We start from the raw sequence: 19,125 nt of genomic DNA on the forward strand, positions 1-19,125 counted from the left end.
CTTGGGCCAAGGGTGGCGCTAAACTGCTGAGCCACCCAGGCTGCCCTGAAGATCGAGTTTTAAAGGCAGGTTTATTGATGTATAATCTGCATTCAGGGAAATTCACTGTTTCTAGGTAGGGGGGCAGTTTGATGAGTTTCGGTGCACTTATGTGTAGGGTAACCACCATCACCATCAAAATAAAGAATGTCTGTGACCACCAACAATGTCTTTCCTCACCCTGTGCCTGTTTCTGGGCTTAAACCTTAAGCAACGCGTGTAGACTCTAGCTCTGAAAGATGATTCTGTGGTCTTCTAAAGAAAATTTGGGCCGTTCCTATTTTCGTCTCCAGGGTGGATCAGGCTGGAGTATATTCGTCCTGTAGTTGCAGTGTTGGGTGGAGGGGGTGAAGACAGCTGGGTGTGAAGGCCCCTACTCTGGGCGAGGCCTGCAGGACGATGCACAGCAGCCAGCACTGTGCGTGTCCACAAGCCCTTGGGAGACCTCTCCTGGACCACGAAAAGGGCTTCATTCCGCAGGCCCCGGAGGCCGCCGCATCCGAGGGTGTCCCTGGAACCCGCTTCTGGGCAGGCAGCCCCGGGGACCCGTGATGGGGCGTGGCTGGCTCCCCGGCCCTGTCTGAAGAGTTGCCCTATTGTGCAGAGAGGACCCCAAGCTGGAGGGACAAACTGTTCCTGTGCACTCACTGTGTGCCAGTACACTTACATACACTATCCTCTTTCAGCTTTTTTGTTTTTTAAATCTGTTTTTAAACTTTTGAAACAAACATGCAGAAATTACGCATACAATACAAAGAACATTTTGTTTCCTTAACCATTTGAAAAAAGTCAGCCTGCACCCCTGCATTCCTCGCCACATGACTGTGCAAACAGGGGCCTTGTCCACAACACAGCCTTCAGGAACCTTCCTACCAGACGCTCCTGTGTTCACTGGGCCCAGGCGAGCTCCTTTGTAGCAAAAGGATCCCAGTCAGTACTCTGCGTTGCACACACTTGCCACATCTTTTAAGCCTGTTAAGATTCCCGGGGCTTCCTTGACTTGCATGGCTGACGTTTCTGAATATGGCAAGGGCAGGGAGTGTGCGCAATGGCCTTAGGACGTCTTTGACCCGTGTCCCAGAAGGGATGCTGTGTTCTCCTGGCATCTCCTCTGGCGCCGTGGGACGTTCATGCTTCACGTGGTGGCAGGACTGGGGGAATTTCTCTCCCCCACTTGGGTGACCCCAGATGTCCCCCCAACTTCGCCAGCCGGCTGCCGGGCACCACCTGGTGGCCACTGCTGTGTCTGGTCCCTGGGCTCCCTGTAGCGAGTGTCAGTACCCTCAGGTATGTGTGTTGGGGAGGGGGACATCTGGGGTCATCCTTTGTGGGATCCAGCTGTAGGGGGGTTGGAGGGGACATCTGGGGTCGTCCTGTGTGGGGTCCAGCTTTCAGGGGTGGGGGCACCTGGGATGGTTCAGTGTGGGGTCCAGCTGTGGGGGGGGCATTGGGGGGGTCATCCCGTGCGGGGGCGTGGGGGGACATCTGGGGTCTGGCTGTGGGGGGGCACCTGGGATAGTCCGGTGTGGGGTCCCGCTGTTGGAGGTGCCTCTTCACAAGCACATTCGTCTGTATTTTTGTACCCATCAAAAACCCCCAAGTTAACACCCACGTCTGCAATCCTAATTTAACACTGAAGAATTCATTCAGGTTCTTCCCCCATCCATGTTTCTAATCCCCTTTTCTGATAGTGAGAAAACTGGCTCCTATTATTTCCAGTATGTTTCCTGTATTTGATCATTGCTTTGTAATTAACCTCCCACCCCCATGCCTGCCTGGCCCATTTGGGCTCTGACTGGGGCTTGGCCGGGTGCTTTCCTCTCATCCTGTGTGCATCTTGCTCCGACTTCTATGCCAGGCTGCCCTTTCTGGAGATGCTCATATCACCATGCTTGGCTCTCTGTCCCCCTTGTCGGGGTGCTCCTCTGTGGGAGTGCCCCCTCACTGTGCTTGGAATTGAGTCCTCATGCTGGGCCACCACCTCCTCACTGGCACCCACCCCTCTTCTCTGCCTGCCTATTTAGGACTGGATATTTCAGGAAGGGAAGAGGATGTGTAGTCCCTGTTCACCTGAATAATGGCTGTAATTGGTTTTCTTTTTCATTTTATTTAACGATTTTATTTATTCATGAGAGAGACAGAGAGAGGCACAGACAGGTAGAGGGAGAAGCAGGCTCCATGCAGAGAGCTGGACGCGGAACTCTATCCCAGGACCCCAGGATCATAATCTGAGCCAAAGGCAGATGCTCAACCCTTGAGCCTGGTTTTTGTTTCATAATCACAATTTTATAGTTATAGTGAAAGATATATACATTTGTATTGGAGCGACTCAGGGGCATGACTGCAAAAGGAAACGTATACTTGGAACGGTGATTCACATCAGAGGGAGTTTTTGTCTTTGTGGTGGGTGTAGAGGACAGCAGCAGGCCTAGGCAGCCGAGGCTGGCTGTGTAGGTAAAGGGAAGCCAGCCCAGGTGGAAGCAGCTGCAGGGGGATGCGGGAGGAGGTGGGGGGACAGTGTGCCCGTGTGGGAAGGGACTGACCCCAGCTGTCCGCTCCACCAGATGTCCAGGCTGCTGCAGAAGGATGCCGAGCAGGAGGCACAGATGAGAGCAGAGATCCAGGACATGAAGCAGGAGCTTTCCACTGTCAACATGATGGATGAATTCGCCAGATACGCCAGGCTAGAGAGGAAGATCAACAAGATGACGGATAAGCTTAAAACTCACGGTACTGGTTTCAGTTGTAGCGTGGAAAGCGTCATGAGAGCTGACGACTAGAGAAGGCTTCATATAAAGATTGGTAGAACGTATGCTTTGGTTCTTAGACGTTCTACGTGTTAAAAGGAACTTGTAAGTTGTCCAGAAGAAGCCCAGTAGTCACGATAGCTCTCCTTACTTGCCAGTGAGTCTTTGCTTCGTAAACAGAAACATAGCTTTTCTTCTGTTTTTGTAGGTAGACATTTTCGAATCCACATTTTTTGATGTAAGTCTAGAGACAGTGTCATAGTGGACGCCCGAGGGCTTTTGTGAACACTCTACAACACGCCCAGAGTGTCCTTATCTGAGAATAGACCTGACAGTCGAGATCAGGTCTTCATCACTGTGTTTGCCTCCGCCCCCAACAGTCTCCTGTGAGGAAGTCGTCACGTCACCGTGTGCTAGGAACGTGCACAGTGAGAGCTGCCTCCCCGGCTAGTATGACAGACGGAGGGGCCCACCCAGGACAGGCTAGGCTCCCATGTTCGCACTGGTGTACTGTGTAGACGGGGAGACCTGGGGAGCAACTGTAGTCCTGTTGCTATGTGGCCTGTCAAAAGGATCTTTGATGTAGACACATAGTTTTAAGGGTTTTCAAAATTAAAGCTTCAAATCTTAATAATCTGTGTGTGATTCTATTTTAATTAACAGCATCAGGTGTGGCTTTTAAGAAATTCTGTTTTCTATTTCCTAAACATACTGAATAAATGTTACACAACATGATTAGAAAATATTTTATACGAGGAAAGTATCACTTGTGTGTATTTGAATGTTTTCCTTTTTTTCCAGGATTGATGATAATGATTTCATTCTGTTTTTTTCTTTCAGTGAAAGCTCGGACAGCACAATTGGCCAAGATAAAATGGGTTATAAGTGTTGCCTTCTATATATTGCAAGTAAGTGTCTTGTTGTGTCACCTGGGGTCCTTAAAGTTGTTAAGGGACTGTCTTCCAGAACTCTGCGGCCCCCAGAATCCAGGTCTGAGAGTTCAGGTTTTTCCACTTTCTGCTGCTCTGTGTTGTGATCCTTCCAGGATGGAACTGAAAACTCTGTGAATTTATAAGTTAGACTAAAAGAAAGCCTTTCTCTTTCTTAAATTGAAGTACAGTTAATACATAGTGTCAGATGAGTTTCAGGTGTACAACGTAATGACTCGACAATTCTCATTACTCAGTGCTCACCATGATGTGCAGTCACCATACGACTTTATTACCATACTATTGACTACATTCCCTGTGCTGTACTTTTCATCTCCATGACTTATTTTGGAACTGAAAGTTTGTACCCCTTTATCTGTCTCACCCATCTCTGCTCCTCTTCCCTCTGGCAACCATCAGTTTGTTCTCTGTATTTATAAATCTGCTTTTCGTTTGGTTTTTAGATTCCACATATGAGCGAAATGATATGGTGTCTGTCTTTCTCTGACTTATTTCACATAACACTGTACCTTCCAGATCTATCCACGTTGTTACAAACAGCAAGCTCTCATCCTTTTTAATGCCGGAGTGGTATTCTGTTGTGTATATATACACGTGTCTATACCCCACCTCCTCTTTAGCCATTCATCTATCGAGGGACCTTGGGCTGCTTCCATAACTCGGCTATTGTAAGTAATGCAGCCATAAACATAGGGGTACATGTATCTTTTCAAAGGAGTGTTTTTGTTTTCTGTGGGTAAGTACCCAGTAGTGGAATGACTGGGTCATATGGTGATTTGAGGAACCTCCGTACTGTTTCCACAGTGGCTGCACCAGCTTGCGTTCCCACCAGCAGTGCACGAGGATTCCAAGAAAGTCTCTGTTGAGTTGTGAAACGGGGTTTCTCTACCACATGAATGCTGAAGTAGCTTCTCTGGGGCTCTTTCGTATTGCCTTCATTCCAGTGCAGTTTGGGGAGCCCGTGGGGAAGTGAGAGAAGCTTATTGAGACCTTGTATTTTCTACATGGTCGGTTTGGGTCATTACTTGTTACGGGGCATGTGGACGTGGGAAACGCTGCCCACTCTCTGGGGGGAATCCCACTGTGCTCAGTGGAGTCCAGCACTCTTGGTTCCCAGCTGTCCTGCCTGGGATAGAAAGTTCCTGGGGAACTATTCCTGCTTCTTTCCTCTGAGGTCGTGGACGTGCTGTTGACACACTGGCGGCTCCCATCTGACCTCTGGGACCTTACATGTGGTCCTCACTGTGCTAAAGGACCTGAGCCAGCCCCAAGCCCGGGATGCCTGGGTACATTTGAGTATAGTCATCCTGAAGCCCTGTCCCTGTGACGCCAGGTTAGGTTTCCCAGGGGTGGGAACGAAGCCAGATTCCCTCTCTATCTGCTCGTTTGAGTGGCTTATCCAAGGCCACGGGATGGATGAAGACTGCGGAAGGGATGCTGCTTCGCCGCCTGCCATTTAGACCCACAGGGCTCCCTCCACATGCAGGTGCCAGTACTGTATGTAGGGGGGAGGACAAACTAGTGTTTCGAGGATCTTAGAGGCATGAAATCACTTTTGTCACCAATAAGGCGTATTTATCATTGTTTGGCTACTTAAAGGAGATGCTCAGTGAGAACACCTTTGTTATGGGAGACCTTGGTTAATTTATCAGCTAATTTAATAGTGTATGTTTATTATTCAGATTAAAACAGTGACATGGGTGTTCACTAAGATGCTACCCCACCTGGCGGCAGAGTGTTCTAGTTGTCCAGTGAGCTAGTCTTTAATTAGACTCTGTTTCAAGGTGCTAACAGTGGAAGTCAGTGACTGTGTGTCTGTGTCCATGTCCGTGAGGACTGGGTTGATGGAAAAATAAAAAAAATAAAAAAAAAAAATAAAAAAAGGACTGGGTTGATGGGGCCTGAGGGCATCAGTTTGGAGAGTTTCTTTAGTGTGTTTCCACGTTTCTCATCGTTCTTTGGTTACGGGGTGTGTGACCACTGGGTTGGTCCGCTCATCAGTACTGTCTTTGCAGGCTGCCCTCATGGTGTCGCTCATCTGGAAGTATTATTCTGTCCCCGTGGCTGTGGTGCCAAGCAAATGGATAACTCCACTAGACCGCCTGGTAGCATTTCCTACTAGGGTAGCAGGTAAGAGTTTTCTGGAAACCAGAGCAGAAGAGTAGATAAGTTGCTGCTGCCTCTCTCTTTTTTTTTTTTTTAAGATTTTATTTATTTATTTGAGGTGGGGGGAGCCCAAGCAGGAGGTTATGCAAAGGCAGAGGGGGAAGCAGACTCCCCACTGAGCAGGGAGCCTGGTATGGGACTCAGTCCCAGGGACCCCAGGATCACAACCTGAGCTGAGGGCAGATGCTCCACCACTGAGCCACCTAGGTGCCCCACAGATAGGCTTCTGTAGACACGTGGGGTACAAGGTGAAGAAACCCAAGCTCGCCTGTTCACTTGTGAGCAGTACCTTGTGTGTTGGCCTCATACAAGGGTCACAGTGAAGAAACAGGTCTAGAGAAGTTGATTACCTTGTCGAGTGTCACTGAAATGTTAAGGGGCAGAGCTGGAGTCCACCTCAGGTTGCTTACAGAATGTCAGCCCGTACCTTGAGTCTGAAATCTTGTTCTTTGAAACACCGACCCCCGGATATATGCTTGGCATCTCTCCAGCGTTTACTTGCCAGTCACGTTCTTTTATTTTTGAAAGGTAATAATATCCTTTGGATGTTAAAAAGTAGTATATATCATTGTAGAACGATTAAGAATAGAAGAACAACTTAAAAACATTTCATAAGCTATAGATAACATCTCAACCTCGTGGTATATTTTTCCAGTCTTCTGTTTATACAACTAATGTCATCTGGCACATATAATTTTAGGTCCCCTTTTACTTATATTGTAAACTCTTTCCCATATCAGTAAACATTTTTTTTTTTTTTTTTTTTTTAATTCATGAGAGACACGGAGACAGAGAGGCAGAGACACAGGCAGAGGGAGAAGCAGGCTCCATGCAGGAAGCCTGATGTGGGACTCGATTCCAGATCTCCAGGATCACACCCTGGGCTGAAGGCGGCGCTAAACCGCTAAGCCACAGGGGCTGCCCCATATCAGTAAACTTTTTAAAGGAATATTGAGTAGCTACTCTTCATTTGGATGTATCATCATTTACTGATTTCTCTGATAAAAGATATATATTTGGGTCCTAATTTCTTTTTTTTTTTTTGGGTCCTAATTTCTTACTCTCTGACCTAACGCTGCCTGCGGCACACGTCCCCATCAGTCAGCCTTTGGTTGTGATCTGTGATGATGCTGGGGGCAAATTAGTGAGTGAAAAGGAGTGACTGTTTCAGAGGTTCTGGTTTTGCCACGCCTTCTCCCTGCCCCCCCCCCCCCCCCCGTGCCCCCACCCCTACCCAACCTGTGGGTGCCGCGGGTTGGGTGTCAGTGCTGGTTAACAGGAGAGCGTGAGGCCACTCTTCCAGGCATCTCGCGGGCCATGGGCCACTCCTGCAGCCTGTCTTCCTGCCTTCTCCATCATCAGCTGGGCGGCACTGGCATGAGTAGACATGGCTTTGTTTATAATGCTTTTTTGAGAAGGAAAAACGCATAGTCTTCCAAGGTGGCTTTCCAGTTTGTTAATACTGTAATCCACAATGCACATCTCTGCCTGTTGTTCTGGGTAGTTCTTGTTGAGTAAAGAAGGCAGCCTTGTGAATCACGGGAAGGTCTGAGTTTGAATCCAGGAAACACACACCTAGCTTTTCTTAGCCTGGCACTGCTGCAAAAGGGTTGAACTCCTGTAAATTAAAGGGAGCAGAGGCGGGAAATGTGGGCGGAACCCTGGGCCTGCTCTCTCACACTGGGTTTCATTGTTTCCAGGTGGTGTGGGAATTACCTGTTGGATTTTAGTCTGTAACAAGGTCGTGGCGATTGTGCTTCATCCTTTCAGCTGAAAGAAGACGATTGTGGCTACGGCATTTTAAAGAATGGATTTTCACTTAGTAGGTTAAAAATCCAATTTATACTTTTTTTTTTCTTTTTTAAGGAAACAAAAGCACACGTTAGTTTTTTTTGTTTTTGTTGTTGAATGCATTTGTTCTTGGATTTTATGTGAGATACGAGAGTAATTATTTTGTGACTTGTCACTGCACCGGAAAGCCGGTCTCACGTGTGTGTCCTGGCAAGGCCCAGATTTGTTACCAGAAGTGGCCTGGGCATCCACGTTCCTTGGGGTGTGTGCACTGTGGGCATATTTTAAAGGTCACATTGCCAACCGGAAGGTCAAAATTTTCTAATGTAATTACTTTAAAGACTTTGCACTATTTTTGATCCAGATTAGAAAACAATTTAATTTTACTATCACTACTAGAATTTGAAATCTCCTGTAGTACTACTAAAAGAGTAACACTAATTGACATTATTTGTGTGTTTTTCTTTCTCTGTTTAAAATATCATTCGTTGGGCAAGCCTTCCTATAGTATTATTTACTTATTTGAAGTTATCTTTTTGTTACTGTGTTTTGTAAATGTGTTCATGAGATCATAATGCATTGTTTTATGCTCACATTGTGTGTTTTATATTTAAAACATTTCAGATGAAGTGTGTTTTATAAGCATTTAATATTTATGTTCTGTAGAATGGAACAAATTTAAAAACAAACTAGGAATTCTGAATAAATTGAGTGGATACATCTTTTAAAACACTTTTTTTTTTTTTTACCATTGTGTTGCTCTTCTTTTTGAATTATAATTGATGTAAAACATTATATTAGTTTCAAGAGTACAACATAGTGATTTGATATTTGTATTCACTGTGAAACGGTCACCATAGTAAGTCTAGTTTCTCCATGTAAAACACTTTTTATATTAAAATTTTTGCAAGGGCTTGTGTGACTTTTCCTTCCTTAGAGCCACTTACTTGCTGTGACAAGTTTGTAACTGTGACAAGTGACTGAGGACGTTAACCTGTTAACTCGGGGGCCATAGACCTGTGAAGCTAAACTCCTATCACTGGTTTTTAAGAAGTCTTATTTGTATTGTTGAGTTCCCTGATGATCTAATAAGGAGCTCATTGTTACTTCCATGAATTGTACCAGGAAAACACAGTGCCGGGGTGGCTTAGTTAATCATTTCCAGAGGGGAGTCGGTTCATCATTCAGATGTCTCCAGCCCCAGGTTGACTTAAGCTTTAAGAAAGGACGTGGAGCAGGGATCACGGGAGCATTTATAGCAGAAGCATCAGAGGGCGTCCTTCGGCCACAGAGGATGGGAAGCCCCCCTTATGAGGCCAAGAGAGCAGCACAAGGGGCTTGGGCGCTCGACACCATGTGTCTCGTCTCCCCTGCCCCCCACAGAGCGAGCTGCCCCCCTAAAGGGCAGGTCGTGTGGTGAGCAATCAGTGGCTACGCACAGCGTGCCCGGGGACACCCTTGGATCGCTAATCCATGTACAGTCTCCCTGACGAGACCCTCCTCTGTCTCCTAAAGATATGTTCTTTCAGTTCCTATTTGAGAATTCTGATGAATCTCACTAAGGCTAGAGGAAAAAATGTACAGCTGTACGTGAGCAGTAGCAGTTTTTGAAGATTACGTAAGGGACACGTAAGCATCCTTCTTGTTTTACATCATTGTGGTTTTTCGGAAATAGTAGTTGTTTTTAAATAATAAACATGGTACTGGATTTAAAAGCTACAGAAAAGGATTCAATGGAAACTAGATATTTTGGCCCCCAACTATCCTATCACCCCTGTCTCCTATTACCAGTTTCTTATAATTCTTCCAATGATATTCCATATGTATGTGAATAGTGTGCATTTTTAAATAAATTTTTTTAAAATTATGAAATAAATACCCAAAAAATTAGTAACTGCTGCTTTTTTTTTTTTTTTTTTAAACCTCCTACTTGGAAGCAAGGAAGCAAAGTCTCCTGTGATCCACAGAACTGGGATTGCTGGTGTTAACATTTGCTCTTTAACTTTTTTCTATTTGTGTTTGGACAGCTATGGGTTTTGTGTTTCTGTTAAAAAATACTGGATATAGTTTATGGCTTTACGTGAAGAGAAACACCTGTTTGATACAGAATACATCTAAAGCTCTCTTTATGCCAGTTTCATTCACTTTACATGTATGGTAAGTCAGACAGGGAGGTCTTTATACACCAGCCCGCAGACATTGTTGTGTCGGGTTAATACACTTCTGTTGCCGGCACAAGGAAGAGGAACGCTAGTCAGCAAGGTCACTCTCCCTTGAGGCCCTCTCTGGCCTCCCATGGTTTTTCTTACATATACACAGCTCTCAGTGAGGGTAGTTTGTGTGTGTGTGTGTGAGTGTGAGAGAGACAGAGAGAGAGAGAGAGAGAGAGAGAGGGTTTTCAGTGATGCTACAAGTGTCTTTAGGGCCAGAGACTTTTTTCTTAGGCTTTTATTATTCCCCTCCTTGCATGTCTCAATTCAGTACTCAGGAATATCTAACTTAAAAAGAAAATCACATAATGGTTTTCCACTAGGGCCATGTAAGTCTTTCCCAGGGAGTATATTTTCTTCACAGTTGAGGCGTTACCAAGGAACAGTTACTAGAATTTTCTAGGATGCTGTTCTCTTACAAGTCCTTCAGGACGGTGGTGGTGTCGGCAGATTCAAAGCTGTGTGTGTTGCTGGTCTGCACACCACGTGGATGCCATCCTTTCTCAGGGCTCCCTTCTTGTATGTGTGGGTTAGCTTTTCTGCTTGCATATTTGAAACGTAAACTATGTGCATCCCTCTTTCAAGTCTCCACTGACTCTTGCCCAAGAGTTCGTTCTTAAAGTTGAATAAATATTGTGTAGCTTTTGCCAAAATTTTTGTCGTTGGTTGTGCTTTTGGTGTCATATCTAAGAATCCATTGCCAAATCCAAGGTCACAGAGATTTAGGTCTGTGTTTTCTTCTAAGAGTTTTATAGTTTTAACTTGTACTTTAAGTCTTTTATCCACTTTGAATTAATTTTTGTATAGAGAATGAGGTTAAGGGTTCAACTTTATTCTTCTGTATTTGGATATCCAGTTATCCAAGCACCATTTGTTGAGAACATTTATTCCCCATTGATTGGTCTTGGCAACCTTGTTCAAAATCAGTCGATTGTAAATATGTGGGTTTATTTCTGGACTCTCAGTTCTGTTCCATCCACCTACATGTCTTTTTTTTTTTTTTAAACATGAAATTTTTTTATTTTTAAATTTCTTTTTAATAATTTATTTATTCATGAGAGACACAGAGAGAGAGAGAGGCAGAGACACAGGCAGAGGGAGAAGCAGGCTCTATGCAGGGAGCCTGACATGGGACTCGATCCCGGGTCTCCAGGATCACACCCTTGGCTGAAGGTGGTGCTAAACCGCTGAGCCACCCGGGCTGCCCTACATGTCTGTTTTTACTTAGACCAACGCCACAATGTTTTGATGACAGTTGCTTTGTAGTAAGTTTTGAAATTGGGGAAGTGTGCATCCTTCAATTTTGTATTTCTTCTTTTTTTTTTTTTTTTTTTTAATTTTTATTTATTTATGATAGTCACAGAGAGAGAGGGGCACAGAGACATAGGCAGAGGGAGAAGCAGGCTCCATGCACCGGGAGCCCGATGTGGGATTCGATCCCGGGTCTCCAGGACCGCGCCCTGGGCCAAAGGCAGGCGCCAAACCGCTGCGCCACCCAGGGATCCCTTTTTTTTTTTTTTTTTTTAATTTTTTGTATTTCTTCTTTAAGATTGTTTCGACTATTTTATGTCCCTTGCAATTTCATATGTATTTTAGAATTAGCTTCTCGATTTTTTTTTTAAGGATTTTATTTATTTATTTGAGAGGGAGAGCGACAGAGAGCACAAGTGGGAGGGAGGGGCAGGCTCCCCAGTTAGCAGGGAGCCTGATGCAGGGCTCGATTCCAGGACCCTGGTCATGACCTGAGCTGAAGGCAGATGCTTAACTGACTGAGTCATCCAGGCGCCCCAGCTTCTCAATTTCTACAGAGAAGTTAGCTGCAATTCTGATGGGGATTATGTTGAATTTGTCAGCTTGGAGAGTATTGCCTTCTTAACAGTGTTAGATCTTCCGATCCATGAACATGGGCTGTCTTTCAAGTTATTTAGATCTTTAATTTCTGTCAACAATGTTCTGTGGTATTCAGATGATATCTTGTATTTCTTTTTTTTTAAATATCTTGTATTTCTTTTGTTAAATTTATTCATAAGTATTTTATTTTTGATGCTATCATAAATGAAATTGTTTAAATTTTGTTTCCAGTTGTTACTTGCATATAGAGGTTGATTTTTTTCTACATTGATCCTATGTCCTGCAACTTCATTTATGAGTTTCCAGTAGTTTAGTGGATACCTTAGGATTTTTCTGTTTACGAGGTCTTATCATCTGTGAGTAGAGATAGTTTTACTTCTTCTTTTCCAACCATGCCTTTTATTTCATTTTTTTTATTTTTTATTTTTATTTATTTTTATTTATTTATGATAGTCACAGAGAGAGAGAGAGGGGCAGAGACATAGGCAGAGGGAGAAGCAGGCTCCATGCACCGGGAGCCCGACGTGGGACTCGATCCCGGGTCTCCAGGATCGCGCCCTGGGCCAAAGGCAGGCGCCAAACCGCTGCGCCACCCAGGGATCCCTTTTATTTCATTTTTGCCTAATTGCTCTGGCCAGAACCTCCAGTACAGTGTGGAATAGAAGTGTTGAGTGTGGACATTGTTGTCTTTTTCCTCTTTGTTTCCTTTTGTTATCAAGGTTATGCCAGCCTCATGAGAATGAGAATGTTCCCTTTTCTATATTCTGGACCAGATTGTTTAAGGTCTGAGTTATATGTTCTTTGAATATATGATGAACTTGCTGGTAAAAATCTCCGTTTTCTCATTTCTGTTGAAAGATTACTGATTTCAGTTTCTTTTGTGATTATGAGGTTATTCAGTTTTATATTTTTTCTTGAATCATATTAGGCAAATTAGTGTAGGATTTATCCATTTCTTCTCAACTTTATATTAGGATAAAATTTTTGTGAATGCTCCATTTGTGATGAAAAATACAAGTTTGAAGTTGCCTTCTATGTGTATACATTAGGTTAGAGTTGCCAGCTGTCTTATTCACATCTTTGTCTTTACTGGTGCTTTTTTGTTTGCTGGGCTACCTACCATTACCAAGAAGGGTATGTGAAAATCTCCCGCAGTGATGTGAACTTGTGGTCGTCAGTTTTTGCTTTTGTTTTCAAATTATTGTTAAAGGCATATGTGTTTAGAACTCACATCTTCTAGTGGATTTATGTACCCTTCTAGTACCCTGTGTTATCTCCAGTAGTAATTTTTGCCTTCAGGTCTGTTTTTTTACAGATGTTTATAGAGCAACATCAACTTTCAGTTGGATAGTATTTACCTGGGGTATCTTTTCTCACCCTTTAACTTCCTGTATCTCCATGGCTTGGATATGTGTATAAATAGCCCATGGCTGTATTTTACACATCCAGTGTGTTTTCTTCTAACAGAAATGTCTAGTCTATTTACAGGGGACTATGAACTTGCTTTTTCCCCACAACAAGCTAGTCTTTGTGACACCAGTTGCATGTCCAGTGACTCAAGTACAGCCTAACACTGTCTGCCTGGAGACCACATCGGATCCCATAGGTTAAAGGCTCAGCCCCCTACGACAAGTCCCACCCATTGCAGTTGCTGATCTCAGGTCCAGGCTGTGCTTCTGAACGACCAACTGGCTGTAAGTCAAAGGTTCCCATGACGCCCTCCTTGGGTTTGGTTAATTTCCTAGAGCAGCTCATGGAACTCTTCACTTCCTGTTTAAGTTTATTGCAGACACTTCTTTTTAGGGGGAGAGAGCATGTGCGAGCGAGTGTGGGAGCAGTGGCGGGGGAGGGGCAGACTCCACTCCACATACAGTGTGGAAGCCTGATGTGGGGTCGATCTCACAATCCTGAGATCGTGACCTGAGCCAAAACCAAGAGTCAGATACTTAACAGACGGGCGCCCCTGTTTGCAACTTTATTATAAAAGGATATGATAAAGGATGCAGATGACCAGCAGATGGAAGGAGGGATGATCAGGGCGAGGTGTGTGGGACGGGGCTTCCATGCCCTCACCAGGCCCCTCTATGTGTTCGCCAACCCAGAGGCTCTCCACACCCCGTGCTGCTGGGATTCTGTGGAGGCTTCCTCAGGTGGGCATGGTGGGTCGGCAACTCCATTTTCAGCCCCTCTCCCTTCTCAAGAGTATGGGGGTGGGGCTGAAAATCCCAAGCTTCTGGTGACCAGGCCCCATCCAGGACCCACCAAGAGTCTACTCGTTAGAACAGAAGACACTCCATCACCCAGGAAACTATCAGGGTTTCAGGAACCCCATGTCAGGAGCAGGTCAAAGACCAAATACCGGAACAAAAGATGCTCCAGGTGATCTTACCATACAGGGAAGTACCAGGGTTTCAGGAGCTCTGTGCCAGTAGCTGCGGGCAGAGGCCGGTATGTACTTTCTATTACCTCACGATTGCCTTCTTTATATTTTCACATCCCTCCTCCTCTTAAATTTTGAGGTTACTTGATATTTGTTTTAACACTGGAACATTTGTCAATGCTTAACGTTGATGCTTTACAGTCCTATGCAGCGGGTGAGAATCAAACACCTGAATATCATTCCTTCCCTCCGACACAGGTGGTGCTGTCATTATACGGATGATGTCGCGACCGTGTGTCACTGCTCCGTGACCCTACAAGAGATGGTGGTGTAGAACAGCGATGCTCAGGGTTACTCATTGTTCACTCTGTCACTCGCACAGGAGACCTTTTATCTCAAACCAGTCCTGCCTGAAGTCTGTTAGAATGGGAGTTAGTTAGGCGGCGGCTGGACTCGGCGTGGGCTGCACTTTGCTCACTGTACTGGAACGTGGCAAGGCCCGTCTATGTATTGTCTCCGGCTGTTTTCGCATTCCAGTGGCGTCACGTAGGTGTCACGTAGGTGTGACTGAGGGTATGTGGCCCGTACCCGGGCTGTACGGAAGAGGTCTGCTGATCCCTGCATTCGTGAGGCTCTGGCGGGGTGTCCCGTGTCTTCCTTCTGGACAGAGAGAGTTGCAGGGTCTGTGGTTGTAGCAGCAACTGTCCCGTCAGCCCTGCACTGTTTATTGCCTTCGCTGTTGCAACCCACAAGCGCTCACAGTACGCTGCCTCCTCCTCTGTGGTTGATCTTAAGACTTTCTCATTGTCTTTGGTGCTCTGCGGTTTGTCTCCAGCTAGCCAGGTGTGAGTTTCATTTCTTTTTTTTTTTTTTTTTTTACTTTTTTTTTTTTTTTAATTTAAATTCGGTTTGTGAACATACAGTGTAACACCCAGTGCTCATCCCTTGTTTTGTTTCTATTTCTGTTTATTCTGCTTGGAATTTTTTTTTAAAGATTTATTTATTCATTTATTTATGATAGAGAGAGAGAAAGACAGAGACACAGGAGGAGGGAGAAGCAGGCTCCATGCTGGGAGCCCGACGTGGGACTCAATCCCGGGTCTCCAGGATCGCACCCTGGGCCAAAGGCAGGTGCCAAACCGCGAGCCACCCGGGGATCCCCTTCTGCTTGGAATTTATTGGACTTTGCCACTCAGTGGATTGGTACCATCTATCAGATCAGGAAGTTTTTTACCCTTTATCTCTTTAGGTCTTTAGCCCTGCTGTGCTCTCTTCTCTTGTCTTCAGAGGCTCCGATTACGTATTCGTGCAGCCTTTGTAATCTGTGCCCACCTCTTAACCTCCCCTTGTATTGTTGCTCTCACTTCTTCAGATCTGTTTACTCTCTGATCTGTTTCATCTGCTGCTAAGCCCATTTATAGAGTTAATTTAAATTAAATGATTTTATGTATGTCTTTTATGTTCTTTGTCACATATGCTGAGTTTTTATTCTCCTTATTTTTGTCAGAAACTTATTTATGGGGAACCTGGGTAGCTCAGTGGCTGAGCATCTGTCTTCAGCTCAGGGAGTGACCCCAGGGTCCTGGGATTGAGTCCCACGTGGGCTCCCCGCAGGGAGCCTGCTTCTCCCTCTGCCTGTGTCTCTGCCTCTCTCTGTCTCTCATGAATAAATAAGTAAATAAATAATCTTTAAAAAAAAAAAAAGCAAGTAGACCTTGTAACACTGGAATATTATTCCATATAGCATTTCTAATTCTTATAGTAAATTTCTCTAGAATTTACGGCTCGGCATTCATATCATTTGATGTGCATTTGCCTGTCTCCCCTTAGAAGCCTATGGGACATCCTACTCCCCTCCCTCCCTCCCCTTCTCCCCTTTTCTGTTCTCCTCAGTGGTTTTCATAAAGATCAAAGCTTATGGCAATGTTTACCTCCTCTTTGGTTTTGAATACAACTGTTTTCCTACCATGGCTTTCACTGTCTTTAGTAAGTTTTATTTCACTCTTAGTTTTTTATTTTTTTTTTTATTTTTTTTTTTTATTTTTTTTTTTAATTTTTTTTATTTATTTATGATAGGCACACAGTGAGAGAGAGAGAGAGGCAGAGACACAGGCAGAGGGAGAAGCAGGCTCCATGCACCGGGAGCCCGACGTGGGATTTCGATCCCGGATCTCCAGGATCGCGCCCTGGGCCAAAGGCAGGCGCTAAACCGCTGCGCCACCCAGGGATCCCAACTCTTAGTTTTTTAAAGTGATAATATTGCACACCAGTCCATAAAGCTCTTTGGAAATAATGTGGTCCATATTATCAATAAGTTGCCCTTAAAAGTAGATGAAGGTAAGTAAACCGATTAACGTGGGGCCTACAGCCCATCTCGTCCTAATATGTAATGAAGCTCTCAGGATGGAGCCGCTCGCTTGAGGGGACACTATTCCATATGCTCTTTTATAGCAAGATTAACAGAAAAAAGGACATGGGACAGGTATGTAACAAAGAGAAATAAAAAGTGGATCTCGGGTGTACACGAGGAGAGTGTCATCACAAGGTGGTTTAGCTGAATCGAACACTCAAAAATAATTTTGATAAAACCACACTGTGGGTTTTTTTTTTTTTAATAGTCTTCTGATCATATTGTTCCCTTTCAAAGCTGCTTCCGTGTTTTTTGGTTAAAACACAATTTGATTGCTGTGAACATTCCTCCGTATACGAGATGTGTGCATCTTGGCTGACTGACTTGGACTTACGAACCGTGCGTGGGGTCCCACAGGATATTAAAGCCATGGAAGAAAGGAGTCTTCCCAAAGATCATGGACATGTTTTCATTGTAGGAAAAAAAAAAAGATAGAATTTTGTATTTGAAATGTCATCATTGGCTATAACACAACGGATTTTTGGAATTAGGTTATAATAAAACCTTAATTATCCAAAGTCCATTGAAATACTGAAACACACACACACACCCCCTAGCGTGATCAGATTTAAAGGCCCGCAAGAACGAGAATACCCAATCAGAATGTAGTAGGATGCTGACTGTATTTAAATAATGATCTTTCTTTTTCCTTCCGGAGGTGAAGATGACTTAATAGAATTTACCACAGTTACTTTAGAATCTCTGAAAGCGTTGCTGGCGGAGGCCTGGCCGGGGGGTAGATGGTGCATCTTACTTTCCGGCGTCTCCTCGAGCTGTGGAGGGGCAGCCGTGCAGGCCTGGTCGTGTTTGAAGACGTAGCCCGACCCAAAGAGTTCCTCCATTAGACTTCTTTTCTTATCCCTGAACGTGTCTTTGGCCTTTGTTCGGGAAGACTTGCCAAAGGAGGGCTCGTACCCGCTCACCGCGTGCTCTGGCCCAGGGCCCGCGCTCCCGTGCGGCTTGCCCGCGCTGAGACTGCCTCGCGGCCCGCCTGTGCCCGCCGGCCCGCCCAAGGCCGGGAGCCCGAGATGCAGGTTCTCGGTGGCTTCCGTGAAGGAGTAGTGCTTTCTCGGTCGCAAGGGCGCTTTGATACTGGCCGCAGCAGTTTTATCAGGCGTCTCATCCGTGTCATTTATCTGGAGGCTGCCTGTGAACTTCCCTTGGGCTGCGTCTTCCCGCTTGCCCTCCTTCTCGGGAGGACTTACTTCAGTCCTTGGTGGTGGCAGTTCCCATTCTTTCACCAAAGCGGGTCTCTTCTCTTGATCTTTCTTCTCTCTTGGTCTTCCAGTATTCTCCAGAGGTGGTTCTACTTCCAAACGTTCCTCTTCCTTCGATAAATCTGTATGCGGAAAATAGTCTATTTAGTGATCTTTAACATGAGCGGGCTCCTATATCAAGCGGGCCTGTTGAGCGCACTTACTGGCATCCGACAGGCACAGGGACGTGACAGAAAGACGTCCAGCAGATGCACACGACACTAAAATACAGGGAAGGGCGCTGTGAACCAGCTTGAGGACGGTCTGCTTCCCCAGAACATACCAAGTCGGTAAGGATTACGAAACCAAATCTAAAATGATACTCGTGAAAGAACTAACCTGTGCTGAGTAGTGAGGACGTTCGTCACTCCTGGGGGCCGGAGTGCCACGTAAAGCAATGAGAACCGTTTTCACCCATCCAAGCAGCAAATAATTTCCAGATTCAGTGAGAATATGGGGACAGTGGAATTTCTGTTCCCCATTGGGTGTGTCCATTGGTACAGCTGTTCTTGGATGGTAATTTGACTATCAAAAATTTTTTAACTTTTAAAAAACATTTTTTTTTAAAATGGTGGGGCTCGATCCCAGGACCCCAGGATCATGACCTGAGCCAAAGGCAGATGCTTCATCGGTGGAGTCACCCTGGCTCCCCTAACTGTTTTCTGGAGATTGTGCAGGTGTGACTGCATGAGGGGGGGTTGCGGGGGTGGGGGGCAGAGGGAGAGCGAGGACCCCAGGCAGAGTCCCTGCTGAGCGAGGAGCTCAACGTGGGGCTTGATCTCTCAACCCTGAGATCACGACCTGAGCCAAAACCAAGAGTCAGATGCTCAGCTGACTGCACCACCCCGGCGCCCCGTATCTATCAGTTTTAAATGAACCTACGTACTCTCCTACCCAACAGCTTCACTTCTACGAACTGTGCACCTCTCTGCCGTCTGGTCATGTGCACCCACCCCGTCCTGTGATAGCTGCCCAGGATCCCGTAGACTGCACATGCCATTTCTTTACCCGTGGCCCCTCGACAGATGTTCGGGATGTTTCCCTGTTGCTAGACTGAGCCGCAGTACACATCCTTATGCGGCTCTTTGTGTGTTTTTACGGAGTTTGGTCCTAGAGGTGCCCCCCGCCAGCATCCTGGCCCTCGGCCGCCCTGCATAACTTACGTGTTTCCCTTCCCACGCTAGAACGTAAGCACACGAGGGTGGGACGTTTTGTCGTCGCTGCTGCACCCCCGTGGCCAGGACAGTGCCTGACACACACAGTATATGCTCAGCGAACATTTGCCAAAGGAATGAATGAACTTTCCCGGACGATACACCACAGCG

At 45.5% G+C, this 19,125-nt stretch overlaps 2 protein-coding genes across 7 annotated transcripts in view; one reads left to right on the forward strand and one right to left on the reverse strand.

Moving 5' to 3' along the window:
- GET1 (guided entry of tail-anchored proteins factor 1) overlaps nt 1–9,587 on the forward strand; it is a 36,708-nt gene extending 27,121 nt beyond the window's left edge. For 2 of the 4 annotated variants that reach the window (XM_038581518.1, XM_038581517.1), the window contains exons 2-5: nt 2,604–2,769; nt 3,627–3,694; nt 5,752–5,866; nt 7,603–7,796. In XM_038581518.1, coding sequence (XP_038437446.1) covers nt 2,604–2,769; nt 3,627–3,694; nt 5,752–5,866; nt 7,603–7,676 — 423 coding nt within the window. In that variant the 3' untranslated portion in view covers nt 7,677–7,796. Of the gene's footprint in view, nt 1–754; nt 1,327–2,603; nt 2,770–3,626; nt 3,695–5,751; nt 5,867–7,602 lie in introns of those variants that run through there. The other 2 variants (XM_038581516.1, XM_038581515.1) reach the window with 2 other exon arrangements.
- Nucleotides 9,588–16,275: 6,688 nt separating this feature from the next.
- Nucleotides 16,276–19,125, reverse strand: part of LCA5L (lebercilin LCA5 like) — a 49,390-nt gene continuing 46,540 nt past the window's right edge. For all 3 annotated transcript variants that reach the window (XM_038581511.1, XM_038581512.1, XM_038581513.1), the window contains one exon: nt 16,276–17,883. In XM_038581511.1, the coding sequence (XP_038437439.1) occupies nt 17,171–17,883 (713 nt within the window). In that variant the 3' untranslated portion in view covers nt 16,276–17,170. The remainder of the gene's footprint in view (nt 17,884–19,125) is intronic.

This window comes from Canis lupus, chromosome 31 (assembly GCF_011100685.1).
Source record: "Canis lupus familiaris isolate Mischka breed German Shepherd chromosome 31, alternate assembly UU_Cfam_GSD_1.0, whole genome shotgun sequence".
Lineage (NCBI taxonomy): Eukaryota > Metazoa > Chordata > Mammalia > Carnivora > Canidae > Canis > Canis lupus.